General features: G+C 37.7%; 2 protein-coding genes across 8 annotated transcripts in view; both read left to right on the forward strand.

Moving 5' to 3' along the window:
* Positions 1–277: 277 nt before the first annotated feature.
* On the forward strand, positions 278–3,189 carry yipf4 (Yip1 domain family, member 4). Its single transcript, XM_019087046.2, has 6 exons — positions 278–609; positions 856–1,009; positions 1,092–1,263; positions 1,877–1,954; positions 2,044–2,157; positions 2,236–3,189. Exons 1-6 carry the CDS (start codon positions 552–554, stop codon positions 2,371–2,373), a joined length of 714 nt encoding a protein of 237 aa, XP_018942591.2. The 5' UTR covers positions 278–551; the 3' UTR covers positions 2,374–3,189.
* Positions 3,190–3,594: 405 nt separating this feature from the next.
* The window catches only part of birc6 (baculoviral IAP repeat containing 6), an 85,511-nt gene continuing 70,862 nt past the window's right edge, over positions 3,595–18,243 (forward strand). For all 7 annotated transcript variants that reach the window (XM_042742193.1, XM_042742197.1, XM_042742196.1 and 4 more), the window contains exons 1-7: positions 3,595–4,034; positions 7,007–7,188; positions 11,289–11,426; positions 14,265–14,458; positions 15,898–16,009; positions 17,799–17,881; positions 18,010–18,232. In XM_042742193.1, coding sequence (XP_042598127.1) covers positions 3,833–4,034; positions 7,007–7,188; positions 11,289–11,426; positions 14,265–14,458; positions 15,898–16,009; positions 17,799–17,881; positions 18,010–18,232 — 1,134 coding nt within the window. In that variant the 5' untranslated portion in view covers positions 3,595–3,832. The remainder of the gene's footprint in view (positions 4,035–7,006; positions 7,189–11,288; positions 11,427–14,264; positions 14,459–15,897; positions 16,010–17,798; positions 17,882–18,009; positions 18,233–18,243) is intronic.

Genomic DNA, 18,243 nt, shown 5'->3' on the forward strand with positions numbered 1-18,243 from the left:
TTTTATTACAGTTCAGTCTCACAGGTTCAGTTCTAGGACAGTGTAAATAACATGCCAATAACTGACTAAAATTAAAGCACAATATATATTACATAAGCATTATATTTAATACAAACGTAGCATTACAACGACAATGCAAAAAAAATAAATGAAAAAATACAGACAGATAAATGTGCCTTGGGAAGCTATATATCGGAAGGTGGACTGGGTTATATATATAGTTAATGTTATGTTATGTCATACATGTAACCCTTTTTTTTCAGAACGGTCACGAGGTGGTGCCGTCTCGGTGCATGAACGTGTGTTGTCGCTGCTCGATTCTGGCGCTGGGTGGAGCGCGTGCCTCCCCGTTCCGTTTTGCTCCAGGATTTGACGTGTCTCGTCTGTGTTTTTTCTGCACTTCCTGCTTCCTCCATGACTGTTTTGAGCCAGCAGTCCCGTCCGAGAGCTGATCGGTAGGAATCGTTGAACGTGGCAATGGTGTGAAGGTGCGCGATCGGCGGCGGTGTGTGTGATTGTGAGTGAAGCCCGAGCTGTTATTGCTGTCAGCCATGCAGTTCTCTCCCACCAACGGAGATTTTACCTTCGTCTCCTCGACGGACGCTGAAGGTACAGTAGTTAAAGGCCCCAAAGCATCCAAACGTCTCTTCTCTGTAATATCAATCTGTTTTATGACAGAATGCAGTTAGTTGTGTTTGTGTGTATGATGCATGCATGCATACATTAATATGAGAATATATCCAAGTATGTGAATGATCAAGCCTCTTAATGTATCATGACATGGGTGTTGTTTTTAGACTCTATAGGGATGCAATAGTGAGCTGTATTTATCTAAAACAACCTCTTATCCACCAGAGCTCAGCGGCACCATCGATGCACCGGATATCACACTAAATATGGGCCCTGATTCCACCAGGGACACTTACGCCACCACCTTCCTGAGACAGAGAGGCTATGGATGGTTGCTGGAGGTGGAGGAAGAGGATTCAGAGGACACAAAACCGCTCCTGTGAGTTTTTGGGACTCGATTTCTGATGCTTGATGTCACATTTACTTTTGGTTGTGTTTATTGGTTGTCTGTGTTTGTGCAGGGAGGAGTTGGACATTGATTTAAAGGACATCTACTATAAGATCAGGTGTGTGTTGATGCCCATGCCCTCGCTGGGTTTTAATAGACAGGTGGTGAGGGACAATCCTGATTTCTGGGGCCCGCTGGCTGTTGTCCTGCTCTTCTCCATGATCTCCATCTACGGACAGTTTAGGGTGAGACTTAAGTCTTTGTATCTTGACCATGAACAGTATTTTATATGTATAGTGAAGATGCATGTGCACATAGACCTACCACCAAAATGCAAAATAGATTGCCATGGACTGTAAGCTAATGACAAACGTTATCTTCAATAACATGGAAATAAAATGAAGGATATTTGTGCTTCTAAAACCACAAAGTCTATTCATCAAATATTTTTAATGTTTAGAATATTTTTAAATATTCATTCTGCCATAATAAAGGGGAGATTAAATTTTTTATTACTTCTCATCAAATATTTTAATATGTAATGTAATGCAAGTTTTTTTATAGACTGAGTACCCTAGACATTATTAAACATTAAGTATTAATTTTTATAATAATTGAGAAAATAAATATAATAATATTATAGTAGAATAGTAGTAATATTATATTAATAGCACCATACTACAGTGACTTTCAGGAAGGCATGAAGATCGGAGAGATTCATTATTTTGTAATTTTTTCATTTCAGTTTCTTTGTCACTTGCATGACTTAGTTAGTCAAAACAGAAGCAGAAATGCATTAAATTTTGAATATTTTTTAATATGTTATATGTCTTTTTTTTTTTTTTTTTGACCAATCAGGTTGTTTCCTGGATTATTACGATCTGGATATTTGGATCACTAACTATTTTCCTTCTTGCAAGAGTGCTTGGTGGAGAGGTATTTATATTCTGTAAAGCATCAGATAGCATATGATTTTTATGAAATGAAAAGGATGCCCACTCATTGCTTTTTTATTTTATTTATAGGTGTCTTATGGGCAAGTGCTTGGGGTTATTGGCTATTCTTTGCTCCCACTCATTGTAATAGCTCCACTTCTCCTGGTCATTGGGGGTTTTGAAGTTGTCTCTACACTCATAAAGGTAAATATGATTTAAATATATATATATGATATTGATTATATAATATGTAAATATGATTTTTTTTCCCCCCTTTTGTAGCTTTTTGGAGTATTCTGGGCTGCGTACAGTGCTGCCTCTTTACTCGTCGGTGATGAATTCAAAACGAAGAAACCCCTTCTCATATATCCCATCTTTCTTTTGTACATCTATTTCCTGTCTCTGTATACTGGAGTCTGAATTGACCACAGGCTTTGATTGGCTCGTTGCTTGGACATTGACAGAGCATTGTGGAGATTTACACAGCAGGGATGTTCCATGAAGACCAAGGAGTTTGCATTTTCTTTCTTTCTTTTTTTTTTTTTATTTTCTTTTACCCTGTTTATAATCATATATGCTTTGGAGAATGAGTTGTACAGACATTGGTGTATTTAACAGCTTCCATTTATTTTGTACACAATAAAAAGCTGCATCTTTTACTGTGGAAGCCCTGTTTGCAGAGAACCCTCTGCCACCGAAATCTGGAGCCCTGGTTCTACATGATATTTACAAACCCCTAAAGGAAAAAAAAGAGAACTTTATATTGTAAAAGATTTTGGAAAGCATGATAGTCATGTAACAGAAATTATGTGTCACTACACATTATGGTGAAATCTTTTTTGAGTTAACCAGCAGGTGGTAGACGGATTTTGTTGTTGTTGTAGTAGACTGATCCAATACATTCACAGAATTTTTGATCTTACCAGTTTTCATTTTTAATTTATGAGTTCTACATGGAAAAAGAGAGTATACAGGCAGTACATCTTAGATTAAAAAGGTCTGCTTTGTATGGGTGCCTTGAATTGGTTGTTTTATATGGCTGTGGTGTATTTTATTTATGTAAATGTAGCCAAAAAGGAGAGGAAGTTTTTATTTGTAGAACATGCAATTGAAAACAACTTTCTACCTGGTGATGTGTACACTGCAGACATATGTTACCATATTAGTTGAGCTAAAACAATTGAGTCTGGAAATTGTTATATTCATGAATCAAATTAAAATCTATTCACACTGTAATTACACGTTTTGTTGTGAATTTCATTAATTTGCATGATTTATTTGTTAATTTCATATTCATTCAAATGTTTTGTAACTGGTTGTAAGAGTAAACAATCAAAAAGTGATTAAGTATAATGTTTTGAGGACGCGAGTGTTGTATCTGCTGTTAAAAACAAGACACATCAAAACACTATACTATAAAAAAAATAGTGGTTGAAGATTTGCTGACAAAATTCTTGACAAGCATCATGGTGATTGTAGTTACTAACAGAATTTTATCAAAGATAAATAAAGATGTGAATAAAAATTATTAGTTTAACTACAAGAACCTTAAAAGCTGTGATCTATCTGTCTGTATCTATCTATCCATCCATCCATCCATCCATCCATCCATCCATAGCGCCCCCTGAGGTGCGGCGGGCGATCACACGGTGACTACGCCAGTTCCGTTTCCACGCAGAGTGTGTGAGTAGAAGGAGCCGCTGGTTTCCGCTCCGCTGATGGTGAATCGCTGCTCCTGCGGTATCGGGAGGAGGTTCAGAGCCCGCAGTGGAAGCGCAGCGGTACTTCGAGATTCAGCTTTAACGTTTTCTCGTCGAGTCGCGTCCACGGAGGAGCTACTGAAGGAGAAGGGAAGGCAGAAAGGGAAGATAGCAGGAAGATGGCGGCGGCGGCGGCGGCCTCGCCAGGCTCGCCGGACTGGGTCGTGCTGAGGGACGGCTGTCTGCGCTGCGATGAGGAGGGCCTGCGGAGTCTGTCCTACCACCCGGCCCTCAACGCCATCCTGGCCGTCACCAGCCGGGGCAGCATCAAAGTCATCGATGGCACCTCTGGGGCTATTTTACAGGCCTCGGCTCTGCACGGTGAGTTTCGGTTCGGACGATTTCAGAGGGATTTAAAACCCGGCCGGGATCATAGTAACGTTACAGAATCCTGGGCTGGACCTCCTCATAGAGGAGACGTATGGGAGATCCTTTCCTCCTATATCTTGTGATGGAGAAGGAGAGTGTCAACATGATCCTGATAGATAGTGTTTGATCTTCTGATGGTGCAGTGTTGTGGGAATGACTCTTCTCTGTTTGGACTCCTTCTGGAGGACAGTGTCAAAATATTCTGTCCCTATGCGATATTTTCTTGTATGGAGGACTGTGTTCGAGTGATCCTTCACTCCAGGGCCTCCTGAGAGAGCAGTGCTTTAAGATCGACACCTTACTATTCTGGATCGTCCATCACTTCTGATAGGTGTTTGTGAGAATAATCGCTCACTCTTGATAGAGTTGTTGTGTGACAGTGATCTCTTAGTCTTTGGGCCTCCGGATGATCCTCACTGTTCAGGGCCTCCTGGATCTGTTGTGCTGCCGGATCACTGTAAACATTGCCACGTTATTCACGAACACGCACGCCATTTATGTACACATCAGTACTGCTTACATACATTTCACACCACTCCTTGTCTTTACAAGTCAAATAAAGCTAAACCAAGATTCGACCTAAAATCTGATGCGATATCAGGGTAAAGCGGTACTAAAGCTAATCTAAACATTAGCAAATATCAGCTCGTATTAGTGTGTGTCTTTCTCGTACTTGGTGTCAGTGACATTCAACCAATATCTCAATACATGTCAGTGATATAGAGCGCATCTTAACAGTTTTTGGCTTTTACAATAAACACTTCTTGATTTTTGGCTCTAAATTAGCTGACAGAGGTTTAGCTAATCAGGCTAACGTTAGCCTAGCGTTAGCCTAGCCTGTCTGCTACGGATCAGTAACGCTGCTCATGTTTATGCCAACCCTGACAGGTGACAGCTGTCTTTATGGTTGCGTAAAGTATGAATATTATATTAATGTGTATTAATTTTATGATAGTGTGTTTGGTTTGGGTGCTTTCTGTGTCGGTTTGCTTTTTTAACATGTCATTTTGAACGGAAGAATTAGTGTCAGCGGCGGTGTTGTTACTATGTACATTGTTGACCTTGTCAGTCTGTGTTTGAGTGTTTTATCTTTTATTCTGTCTGTTAAAGGCTGGAATAATTTAATGAAAGGTATAAAAAATTACACTGGAGTTGTGTATTGTTGCCTGAAGCAGTAATATTCACTAAGCAAATGGGTTAAACGGCCACTCATTCAGACATTTCTTTAGTCTCCGAGTTTGTGTTATTATTTTTATGAAACGTCTAACTCATTAACTGTCATAAGATGACACTGCAAGCCTAAATGCTGGACACTAAAGGATGTAAACGAGTGTCTATGCAGTGACAAATATCTTTGAAAATCTTGTTAATGAACGTGTGTGAACATTTGTGAATGTAGCTTTAAGCCACTTTCCAGGCAAACTCCAGCGCCAGATTTAAAGGATTCAAACTAAAGGTTGTGAATGTTACATTTAGTCCAGGACTAATCTGAAAGGCCAGTTTAAGGAGTTTAATTTCATTCCTGTCCTCAGCAAAGCAGTGGTTGGAATTACAGTAGCCGAGATGTGCTGTTCTGTAACCCTCGCCATTTTTGAGTTAAAGCACACCTGTTTATCTATGGATGCATATGAAATGCAAGGAATGATCGGTCTCACACCAGTGACACTGCAGCACATATGATTCTTTGTTGAAAATCCCCTGTGTGAAGCAAGAAGTGTGTACCTTTGTGAAGATAGTAAGCTTGTGTTTGGGTTACGTATAGAAACTTGTGATAGTTTGATATTGTTGAGTTGCAGATATCACTCTCAGCTAACTAGTCTGTTTAAAATTGCAGTTAGGTTATTTAGCAGCTAGTGCAGAACAGTCAACTCATGCTTGTTTGGATAATATTGATTGGAGAGGTTTTCTCTTTTTTCCCTCCTGAGTGTGTAACACAACTACTTAGGAGCAGATTTGGAGGGTGGCTGTTGCTCTTTCTTTCTCGTGTTAAGAAGTGTGATTTAAAATGCATTAAAATAGATCAAATTTAGGTATAAAATAGGTTGTAACATTATAGCATATTGTATTGTTACTGAACAAATCTGCTTTCATACTTTGATTCTGCTTGCCAGATTTCAGTCATTTTACATACAGCTTTCTATTATTCATACATGCTAAATGGTGCTTAGTTTTTCTTCTTGGTTAAAAAAGAACAGAATATTTTGGAATGACATTCTGATGCCAATGGCATTTCTCACTTTTCTTTGTTTGGTGTTGGTGAATGTTCTGGATGTTTGTTTTTCAGTTCTGATTTGTTAAAACGAGGGTGTAGTTCAGAACAAGTTTAGTGTCTTTTTATTTGCACTCACTTAAAACTATTTCAGTTGCACTCTCCACCTGAAAGTTTGAGTTCAGCATGTTTTTTTTTTCATACTGCAATTTACACTGAAGACATTTATCAAGTTACAAAAGATTTTCATTTCACATAAAGATGTTCTTCTTGAGAAGCAAATCAGCATATTAGAAAGATTTCTGAACGATCATGTGACACTGAAGACATCATTGGAATAAATTTCATTTTAAAATGTATTAAAATAGAAAATAGTTATTTTATATTTTAATAATATTTCACTATATTACTGTATTTTTGATAAACTGCAATTACTTTTTAATAAATAGTTATGCATGGCCTCAGGTGTCTTATTGCTTTATATTCTTCTTAAGTTTTCATTTATTATTAAGTACTATTTAATAAAATATGATGCATTTATCATAAAAAAATTTAAGCTGCATTTGACAAATATAGTTTTTGACATAACAGAATGTTTTACTTGTGTTTAATTATTTGACAGACATGTTTGTAGGTCTAATGTAGCAAAGCATTTAAATATTGGCATTGAGCACTAATGATCACCCTTTCTCCTTCTATGTGTGTTTTGTGACAGCTAAACCTGGGGGCCGGGTGAGGTGTCAGTACTTCCCAGCCGTGGATAAAGTGCTGTTTGTGGACGATTACGCCGTCGGCTGTAGGAAGGACTTGAATGGGATCCTTCTTTTGGACACGGCTCTCCAGGCCCCTGTGTCCAAGCCAGAAGACATGGTGCAGCTGGAGCTGCCCGTTACCGAGGTAAGAATCCCAGCATGCACATTTTGTATATACTGATAGAAAGTGTACAGCATATTCTTTACTTGATCACTAACAGTAAATAGCTGATGTGGTTGTGGGGTGCAAACCTCAGTGCAAACCTAAACAGTGATGCTTCCGGCATTTTTAACTGCATAGACCACATAACCATTTTCTTTAGAGTCTGCAGTTGTGTTTAATAAGCAAAAATATGTTAAATCACTGATCTTGTTCAGAGAAATTAAAGGTATGCATATTTAGAATATGAATGATTGCTGAAATATTTGTTAAAAGTATTATTTGCAAGTCTGTCATGCCAGATGGCAAGTATTATTTGCCCGGTTTGTCTGACAGCTGATTAATGCTTTCATCTGACAGATCCTGCTGCTTGACAGCAAATAATGTTTAAGTCATAAGATCTTATAATTTTTCATGAATGTTTTTGAAGAACATGTGTAAGCACAGATCATCCATCAGTATGGTGCTGAGGTCAATATGGTGTAGTATAGCATATAACAAGTTTCTGTGGCTCATCCAACACTGCACTACAGGAATTATTGTCATGCACTTCCTTAGTGTATGGTGTAGGTTACAACTCGGCAAAATGCTAGTTGTTTGAGTGCGCTTGTTGATATAGAGATCGCATAACCAGTCTGACAAAGAGTGCTATGCAGACAGACTGGTCCATTGTGTCCTAGGATACTCTGAAAACAAACCTCCCGGGTCTCACCACTTCCTGGTCACATACGGTTCTCTTTATGTGTGAAAACCAGTGGATTTTGTAGACTGATGAACATATAACCTGAGATTAGGGATGCTCGATAAATATCACACGATATTACTTTAACGTGGAGCAGCATTTACTACACAGAGCCGTTCACTGACAAGCTGCGCAAAACCATGATCATATTTTGCACAGCTTGTCAGTGAGCAACGGCTCTGTGTAGTAAATGCTGCTCCACTTGAAAGCACGCACGTGTAGAGATTTACCGCTGATTACAGAACCAGCTTTACTGACGACGAGATGCACATTAAATATTGTGCGATATTTATCGTGCATCCCTACCTGAGACAGTCTGACACTCAGATATCATGTTGTTTTGTGTCTGTTTTGAGAATATGTATACATATTTTTAGGGGTGTAACGGTACACGTATTCGTACCGAACCATTTCGGTACGGGTCTTTCGGTTCAGTACGCATGTAAGAAAATATATATATTTTTTCAGGAAATTCAAATAATAAATGCCATTTTGACAGTCTTTGATGTGACATGACAGATCGCTGTATAAACGCCTTGGAGAGCCGCTTCTGGGAAGGTTCAGAAATGTGCTGGTTTAATCCCAACACAAGCACTGACCAGAGCAGCCGCGATTAGCTCCGGTTCCCGTGTCTGAGCCGTGACGCCCCGCAGATTTGTGCAGAGCGGTGTGCGAATGAACGTGATCATTCCTTCCTCTGTATTACTAGTTTTAACGTGAATAAACATGACTGAACATCTCATGCCTCATGTAATTGCTCAATCAGTGTTTCAACCGCGGAAGGACATCAACAATACAGCGTGGAAATAAAATGTCACGTAGCATTTAATGTACCTCAGCAAGTCATTAGTGTCCACAGCTCATTACTTCATAAGAGAAATTAAGTCTAGAGAGGAGCATTATGCGAAATATTACACCATATACTCATTATATTTTACTGAACCTGTTAGTCTTAATTATTTAATGTACAGTATGTTTAAATGAACCTGTTATGAAACATGCTATGAGCCATTGTGTAACTGAATATATTTAAACAAATAGCTTAGAAATTTTATTATTTATAAGTTAATTTAAAAACTGCATTATGTGCAATTTACATGTTTGCATACAATTTTTTTTTTTTTTTAATTTTTTTTTTAAAGTTGAGTGTTGATCACCTATTTAAAAATAAATAGTAATTAAATTTATGTTTGGGTTAAGTTAGGCCTAATTGTAACCTTGTAATGTAAAAGGGCTCCCTGTAGTTTTAAGCATAAGCTGAGGTAGATTTTTATCACTAAGAAAATTTAAACTATAACTGAATGTATTTAAAGAAAGAGAAACTTGTTCAGTAAACCATTTAAAAAAAAAAGTGATTCCCCTGCTGTACCGAAATCATACCGATTTTATATATATTTTTTTTTTACTAAATGTAGCCTTGATGTGCAAGCTAGGCGATATCGCGTTCAAAATCGAATGCGATTCATCTGTGATTATGAACGCGATATTGCCTAATTGTCAGTGAACTACGGCTCTGTGTAGTGAAAGCCACTCAATCTGAAAGCAGGTGACAGTGATTTACTACTAATCATGGGATCGTCTTTACTGACGAGATGCGCATGACAGTCGAATGCTATTAATTGCACAGCCCTAGTGACGTGTATCATTCTTCTAATGTCTAATGCCGAAATCCAATTTTGATTTACCTATGCATTTGTCTTGAGATTATATTTTCCAATACACAATAGAGGCCACTGAGGTCAAAACAAACGTCTGCAGGCCATGAGCTGTTCCTCAGGGGAGCCCGATCTGTTCTGCTAGGTCACATGAGTTAACTTAGGAGTTCCCTAGTCTCAGACTGAATGAGTCATGTGACTCAACTTGTTGTTCAGAAAGGCCATTCATAAACATGTACAGTGAAATGTGAGAACTGAAGTGTAAACATGAGTCATCATCGCAGTGCTGGAAGTAAATCTGTTTATATAGGATTTTTAATAGCGTAATGTTGGTCGTGATTAGCTTGTTTTTATGGTACTGATTCAACGTGGTAAAAAGGGTGAGACCGAATGTCTCTTATGAGTGTTTTATTGAGGCCTACCTTTATATTTGATCTTTTTAAGCTCTGAGGCGGTGTTACACATCTGTACTCATCTAAAATTACATTGCAATCATGCCATTTTTATGAATTGTTACAACTCAAGCATTTTGGCACACAGAAATAGCATAAATAGTTGGAAATCTCTAGGTGGAGCCAACAGATGCAGCATTGTTTGAAACATCAGCTGAACATCCCTGTGATGTGCATTGATTCTTATTCATAGGTAGTGAGTAATATAAGGCTTTAGCTTCCATCTGAGTGCTCATTAAAAGAGACACAGCGTATTAAGGCCCTTTAATGATTTGTGACAGTGTTCCCCAGTGCATTGAACTCTGTGGAGTGAAGCATCAAAATAGAGGCATCATGATGTGCTCAGGTTCACGATATTCAGAGCTGACCCTGTGGACGCTTTTCCATAAAATGAAACCACAAAACAATAAAAAAACAAAAAAAGACCAAAACCTTTTATGATATTGCATAAGAATTTTTAAATGTTTTTGAAATCTCTTATGATGTCTAGAGCTGCATTTATTTGTTTTTAAAATACGGAACCAGATGTGGTTAAGCTATTTTTAAATGTTTTGAAATCTCTTTGATTGATTTGTTTAAAAATACAGTAAACCAGTAAAATTAGTATTTCAGTAAGAATTTTTAAATGTTTTTGAAATCTCTTATGATGTCTAGAGCTGCATTTATTTGTTAAAAATACAGTAAACCAGTAAAATTAGTATTTCAGTTAACTGTTCCGGTCTTCAGTGTCACATGATCCTTCAGAAATATTTTTAATATGCTGATTTGATGCTCAAGTAATAGTTCTTATTACAGTCAAACAATTTTAATAATTAATATTTTTGTTGAAACCTTGATGCATTTTGTAGGATTCTTTGATGAATAAGAATTTTAGAGGAACAACATTTTTGAAATAATAGTCTTGTGTAACATCTTTACTGTCTTGGTTCTGTAATATCTAATGTTTTCTGCGGTAGAAAGTATAATCACTCCTGTGCTATTGGTCCTTTGAGATCAGTATCCTTTAATAATCTGAAGCAGTCTAATGGTGTAACACTTCAACACTATCATTTGATATCCACATGAGAAGATACAGACTCAATGAGGCCATCACAGTGCAGTTGCTTTAACTGTGATAGATTTTCATGTGCTCTGTTTATAGATGAATGACTTATTGCTTGTATCCTGCAACTTTGAGGTTTGAGGTTTGAATAGGTGGTAAAAGTGAAATACAATGTACCTCGTGTTCCCCTGCAGGCCCAGCAGATGTTGTATGCGTGTATGGAGAAGGTGGATGTTTCCAACACGGAGGGTTACGATCACTTTCTCACCCAGCTCAAAGAAGGCCTGGAGAATACCTCAGATGAGACGGCGGCCAATCACAAAGTGGCAAAGGTTTGTCTAACAGGAAGGAAGATGCATCATTCATAAGTCATCTCACTGTTCTAATCATTATAATGTTTCTGTAACCACAGAGTTGTATAAAAAAAAAAACCAAAGTGTAGAAATATAAATAGCCTAATGAATAATCAACCTAGCCTACTAAGGGCTAAATGACTATTTTGATCTTTTTGTGAGTCAAGCCTGTTTATAGCTGAAATGGTGATTGAAGTAATTTATGACTATGTCATAATGGCCTCTTTATTTCTTGTAATTGTAAATTTATATCTCAGTATTGCAACGTTGTGGTTCACAATTGTAATAATTATGGTAATATAGCTCACAATCTCACAAGTACATCTTCATAGCAACAGTTGAGACTATATTTCTCATAATTGGCTTTATATCTGACAACTGTGACTTTATTTCTCATAATCATAACTCAAAATTTCACCTTTCTAATAACTGACTTAATATCTCAGTTTAATAATTAGACTTTATAGCTCACAAATGTGACTTTATAGCTCACAATTAAAACTATATCTTACAATGTACCTTTATATCTCAGTTACATCTTTATAGCTACAACTGCAATTTTATTTCTCTGAGTTGATTTTATATCTTTAGGGCATTAAATTTAGCAATTGTATACATTTAGGACATCATATTTTACAACAACATCTTTTTCTTTTATATTTCACAGTTGTAGTTTTTTAAAGATATTTAACGCATACAACTTCATATCTTACAATTGTTGCTCAAAATTCGCGCAATTATGACTTCATTTCTTAATTTATTTACTCTGAAGCAGAAACAGGCTTCCATAGAAAACATATTTTGTCCTATCAAGAATTTTTTTAATGTTTGATAAAATTTATATAATGAAATTCATAGCTGGATCTGATGTGACTTTGGCTTGATTGTGGAATGCGTTCTTAAAGTGTTCTTTAATCACAGGACTGGTTCTCTGTCTCTCACAAACACACACTGGTAGTATTGGCCATCCATTCATTATTGTGCAGTGCTGGGATTTGGCTTCATGTTTCAGTGCTGCAGAGCGTCTGGCAAGCTACTTTTCCTTACTTGAATTTGTGGGTCCCATAATGTCGGATTAAACCTTCACGGCACAGTGTGTGTAGTGACATGTTTGCTGATGTAATGCAATCTGACTGTGTGTGTGTCTGTTAATAAGCAAGAATAGTTGAGTCATGTAGCATTACAGCATATAGATTATTCATGAGACACATCCTCACAGTGACTTATCTGTGCAGACACACACAGGCTGTATTGAACAGCAGTGCTGCAGAGCTCTGACGTGTATCAGTAGCCCTGCAGTAACAGGAGGATGATCAAAGACTCCCACTAATGCACCTGTGCCGGTGAAGTCTGTCAGAGGGCGCTGAGGTCCATCTTAAGTCTCCCTCTGTCTTTATACACACTGTCATGACTGTTACTGTAAGAATGCAGAGAGAAACACTCAGCTTACACTCAGAGTAACACATGATTAGGTGTGACTGTGATTTAGATTGTGTCAGTAGTACTCTATGCAGCAGAAAGTTACTAAACAGATCGCTTTTTTCCATTTTTGTTCTTTTTCAAATACAATTTTGTTTCAATGCAAGTAATTTTCAGTCTTGGTATAATTATTGGCATAATTGTTTTACATACATTTAAGTAAAGCATAAAAATAAATAAATAAAGAAATATTGTGCCAGTAATAAAAAAAAAAAACCAATAAACAGTGTACAACAAATATAAATATAATTGCAAAATGAAAAATTAACAACAAAACACAATATGAATAAATGAAGTGTTTATATAATAAAATTAAATAATGTACAATAACCAAAATACAACAAAAAACCCCACTAAAAGTATAAATTAATATATAAAAATAAATAAGTAAAATAAATAAAAAATAATACAAAGTATTATTCAGTTGTTAAAAAAATCTAATTAAATCTTACATTTTTGAGCTCTCATTGCTGCATCAGATGCAAGCACATGTACAGAAAGCATAAATTTGCATCTTTGTAGTGAGAAAACAAGAGCGTAGGTAATTGCATTGGGAGTCTGCCGCTCCTGTATTTAAATAGTGTGTTTATAAGGACCCCCTATAAAGGCTGATCTAGGAACTGTTTTACTCATCTACGCATGAGTCATATTCATCTAGATAGGAGGAAGGAAACTGATCCTAGATCAGCACTTTCTTTAAATAAATGGGCCTCTGCAGTTAATAATGATGGCATGTTTCTCCCCTGCGTCCTTCAAGCCATCAGCATATTACTGCAGTCCTCTTCATGCAGTTTCGCAGTGGACCTCGGTATCAGCCTCATGTGGTAAAAAAAAAATGAAAGTAAGTGCAGCGTTCCCTTGTGTAGTCATCCAAGCACCCTTTTTTCCGTAATCTGGCAGACATCCAGATCGCACTGCTGTAACAATGAGCGTCAGCTACGGTGATGGATTTCTCACTCAGCTCTCCATTGACCCCTGTCAGGCCACCGCACTGGGTTCTGGAACTTTCCTGGCTCTTGGAAAGCACACAGATTGTGTATCAGGTTATTTCATGTTTGAACATTGGAGCTTTTTCTAGGTTTAAATGAGAGTGAAAGTTCAAATAAGCCAGGATTGTTGTGAACAAGCTTGTTCAGACGTGTTCAGACATTTCAGTTTAGAAATATTGAAACACTTTGGCCTGAAATTAGGCAGCTGAACTCGGAAAATCCTCAAGTCTTTGCAGCTGTTCCAAGCTCCTTAAAAGACGTAGGCCTATTATTTACACCATCTTGCATGCCTTCCTGCTGTAAATGCTTTTGAAATGTAATGTCACCCTCCATCTTTCTCACTTTCCAGTGGGCGACTGTGACCTTCCATCTCCCTCATCACGTGCTGAAGGTGGTAACGAGTGCCATCGTGAACGAGTTGAAAAAGTTGAATCAGAATGTCGCAGCACTGTCGGTTGCCTCTTCGGTCATGGACAGACTCTCCTACCTCTTACCGAGTGGCAGGCCAGAGCTGGGTGTCGGACCCGGGCGCGCTGTAGACAGGTAACTGCAAAGGATAGGGTCACTTCAGTGTTTGTCTGATTATTTGTGATAGCATAAAAGCATTCAGAATTGTAAATGTTTCTGCAAATAGTGCTGCTTGAGAATTTCAACTTTAACTTTACTGATGCTAATCTACTAACACTCCTGTCTAGTTTGTTTGATGGACAAATGGCGAATTCGGCATTATGATTGGTCAGATCGCCTGTGAATCAAACTCTTGTCGAAGGGTCAATTGTGCTTTTACTTTTCCATTTCCATTTTCCATTTGGGGACAGTAGGTGACAAAATTCAATTGACTTATCTATAAACCAGTACATAGGGCTGGGCAAAAAATCGAATGCGATTTTCGTGCGCATCTTGTCAGTAAAGCCGCTCCTGTAATAAGTAGGTAGTCTCCTGCACGTGCATTCAGATCAGAGTATGTGAGTGGAGTGGAGCGGCGACAACTTCCCCTCCGCGCTCTGAGCATTTAATAATCATTATAATGTTGCTTTACAAGCTACACAAAATCGCGTTCAAAATCGGCAATGAGTCGCCAGCGATTTTGAACGCGATTTTGTGTAGCTTGTCAGTGAACTATGGCTCTGTGTTGTAAATGCCGCTCCCGGAGTGGAGTGATTATTAAATGCTCTGAGCGCGGAGGGGAAGTTGTTGTCGCTCCACTCCTCTCACATACTCTGATCTGAATGCACGTGCTGGAGATTAACTACTAATCACAGGAGCAGCTTTACTGACAAGATGCGCATGAAAATCGCATTCGATTTTTTTTGCCCATCCCTACCAGTACATCTTTGATATTTGGAGGATAGGGTGTTTCGGCTTATTCCAATAAGGAAAAACTATTTTAAAAACACCCAGAACACCTTGAAGGTGTCATGAACTGCTTTTTTTTGTACTGTTCTTTGGGGTCCCCTTATAATGGTAAGATTTTTACATAATAAAACCTATTTTAGAAGTAATAAGCTATTTGTTGTCCTGTTTTACACTACATATGCGAGTCAGTGGGTGGGGCTAAACAGGCAGGTATGTGGAAGCAGGCGTTGATCTTCTTCTGTGGAGGCAGTGTTTAGCCACACTATTACGCCTTAAAGTGCACATTCCGCAACAGTCGTTTTTGCAGATTGGCTTCAATATAAGCTGGTTTTAGACTAACTTGCTCTGAAACTTACAGGATGTTTTATAGTACAATGACCTCTTATATGTCAAAAAATCAAGGGAATTTTGATTTCTCAGTTCATGACCCCTTTAAGTAACCACACTAAAACACACTGGAAACCACCCAGAACACCTTATATGGTAACGGCGTGGGCATGCACCATTCAAATTTTCTACAGAAATTAGAGGATTTGAGGATGTAGAATGATTTGAAGTGCTGTTTGTGCCTCTTCACTGCCAAAGATTTCTTTTTTGACCTAAGAGCGTATGTGTGATATTTACAGGTCTTTGATGTACAGTGAAGCTAACAGGAGAGAGACGTTCACATCCTGGCCTCATTCTGGCTACAGGTGGGCTCAGCCTGATCCCATGGCCCAGGCAGGCTTTTATCACCAGGTTTGTGTCATTGCCATGGCAATGGTTTTTTTCAAATTGACTGTCACCTTTAAATTTTGCCCTGCTCAGGTCCTCTTCGTTTTGCTTTTCGTGTGGTATGTGTTTCTTTTTTCACTGTTTGAATGAGTCCTCTTGATGGTCACTGACTGATTGTGAAAGTCTGTATCACTATTGAAAGTGAAATCATTTTGAGCACAGAACTAAAACTGGGTCAACAAGAATGAATGAATTGTATTTTCTAATTGTTCAGGTTATATAAACAACAGAGATAAATCCAGGACAGTACCGTCAGTTAATGTTTGAGGTGTCTATTATGAGTTCAAAGATCATTTTATGAACGTTTCGCTTTCGGTTTTATTATAAAATCAGGGAATTTCCGATGATGTGCTGGTACATGATGTGTTGTCTTTATTCGAGTCACCATGCATGCCAAGAAGGGTTGAGCTGTGCTAGTAACCAAAGAAACCACACTACTTCTCTCACCCATGTTCCCTGTTGTCATGCCAACGGAATGAAGTGAAGGGAGAATAGTGCCTCTGTGTTGTGGATGAAAGGGTGATGCCACAGCAAAGGGACATTCTGTTAGTTTAAGAAATAAAGAGCGAAATGGCAAAACGTGATTAATTATGAACTGAAGTTTCTTTAAGGGTTAGCCCTGACAGTCTAGGTGGACTTTCATCTTTTTAAACTGTTATACCAGATGCTTAGGGCCCTATGAAATCTGTTTTATATTTCGCCAAATTCCGTTTTTTTCCATTTTAATTTTTCTAGACTCTGTTTTAATGGTCAAATTAAATTGTATTTAATTTAATAAGTCTAATTAATTGAAATCATGACACTTACAATAATAAACAAACTATGATTTTTTTTTTTTATCAAAATCAGGTTAATTTTTACCAAATTCTGTTTTCCATTAATTTTCTGTATTCCATTTTAATGGTTTCACTAAATGTTAATAATCAGAAGCATCTCTAATTAATAGATTTTATATATAATTTTTTTTTTCTTATTTTATAATTTTTTCCCTGGAAGTACTGTGTTGTGTATTTTCATTTTTCTGCCAAATAAATTCTGGTAAAGAACTTTTCTGGTAAATATTCCTTTAAAAATAATGTATCGCCGCTCCCTAAATGCTGAGTACGCGGTTTGCGTAGGGCACCAATGGCAACCTACATTCCAGTTGCTCATAAAAAAAAAAAAAAAAAAAACCTTTGTTCTATATTAACATTAACATATACATAAATAAAAACAGAAAGATGAACGTGTGTGTGTGTATATATATATATATATATATATATATATATATATATATATATATATATATATATATATATATATATATATATATATATATATATATTAAAAAATGCATTTTACAGTGAACGCAGTAGGCTATAATAGCACATGTGACGTGCCTTTCCCGCATTTGCGCCTGCTCGCACCTCACCTCATGTTTGCGACTGACTGCAAATGATCATAATTGTACTGCCCTACTTTTGATGTATCCATCCAAATTTTGCAAATTTTGTTACATTCCGCTTTATACAGTAAATTACATTTTTATGACTGGATTCCGTCCGCGTTTTCCATGTTGCGGAAATCTTAGGGCCCTACATGCTAAAGAGCAGATCAGATTTGCAGTTTTCTTAGCTTATATTCAATATGTCATAGCATGTTTCCTAAAAACTCATTTCGGGGCTATAATGTGTTGTGTTTGTCCCGTTGTAGTAGGTCTTTGAATGTCTCTTTACACTATAGATGACGCTGACAACTGTCTTCTTCCTTCTAGCCTGCATCCACAGGTGATGACCGGGCCATGTGCTTCACCTGCAGTGTGTGTTTAGTGTGCTGGGAACCTACAGATGAGCCCTGGTGAGAAGCACCCCACTAAAACACAACCGCAATGTCACGCTGACTCAAACATGAACCATAACAAAGGCCAAGAGCTGAGGAAACTCCTCCCTGTGACCATCCTAATAATACCTTTTATACCTTTTTAGGTCTGAGCATGAGCGTCATTCGCCCAACTGTCCGTTTGTGAAAGGGGAGCACACACAAAACGTTCCGTTATCCGTCACTTTGGCCACCAGCCCAGCTCAGTTTCCCAGTGCAGAGGGTTCGGATAAAATCGTGTGCTATGGGTTCGGTAGCTGCCCTCATTTCCTTGCTACAGCAACCAAAAGGGGGAAGATTTGCATCTGGGATGTTTCAAAGCTTATGAAGGTTTGTTGTTT

The sequence above is a fragment of the Cyprinus carpio genome, chromosome B17 (genome assembly GCF_018340385.1).
Source record: "Cyprinus carpio isolate SPL01 chromosome B17, ASM1834038v1, whole genome shotgun sequence".
Taxonomy (NCBI): Eukaryota; Metazoa; Chordata; class Actinopteri; order Cypriniformes; family Cyprinidae; genus Cyprinus; species Cyprinus carpio.

Bases quoted from the DNA above. Each gene is read 5' to 3' on its own strand.
- yipf4 (XM_019087046.2), top strand. From the start codon at position 552: ATGCAGTTCTCTCCCACCAACGGAGATTTTACCTTCGTCTCCTCGACG. The intron at 1,010-1,091 runs GTGAGTTTTTGG...GTGTTTGTGCAG, and splicing joins GAGGACACAAAACCGCTCCT to GGAGGAGTTGGACATTGATT. The intron at 1,264-1,876 runs GTGAGACTTAAG...TTGACCAATCAG, and splicing joins CCATCTACGGACAGTTTAGG to GTTGTTTCCTGGATTATTAC.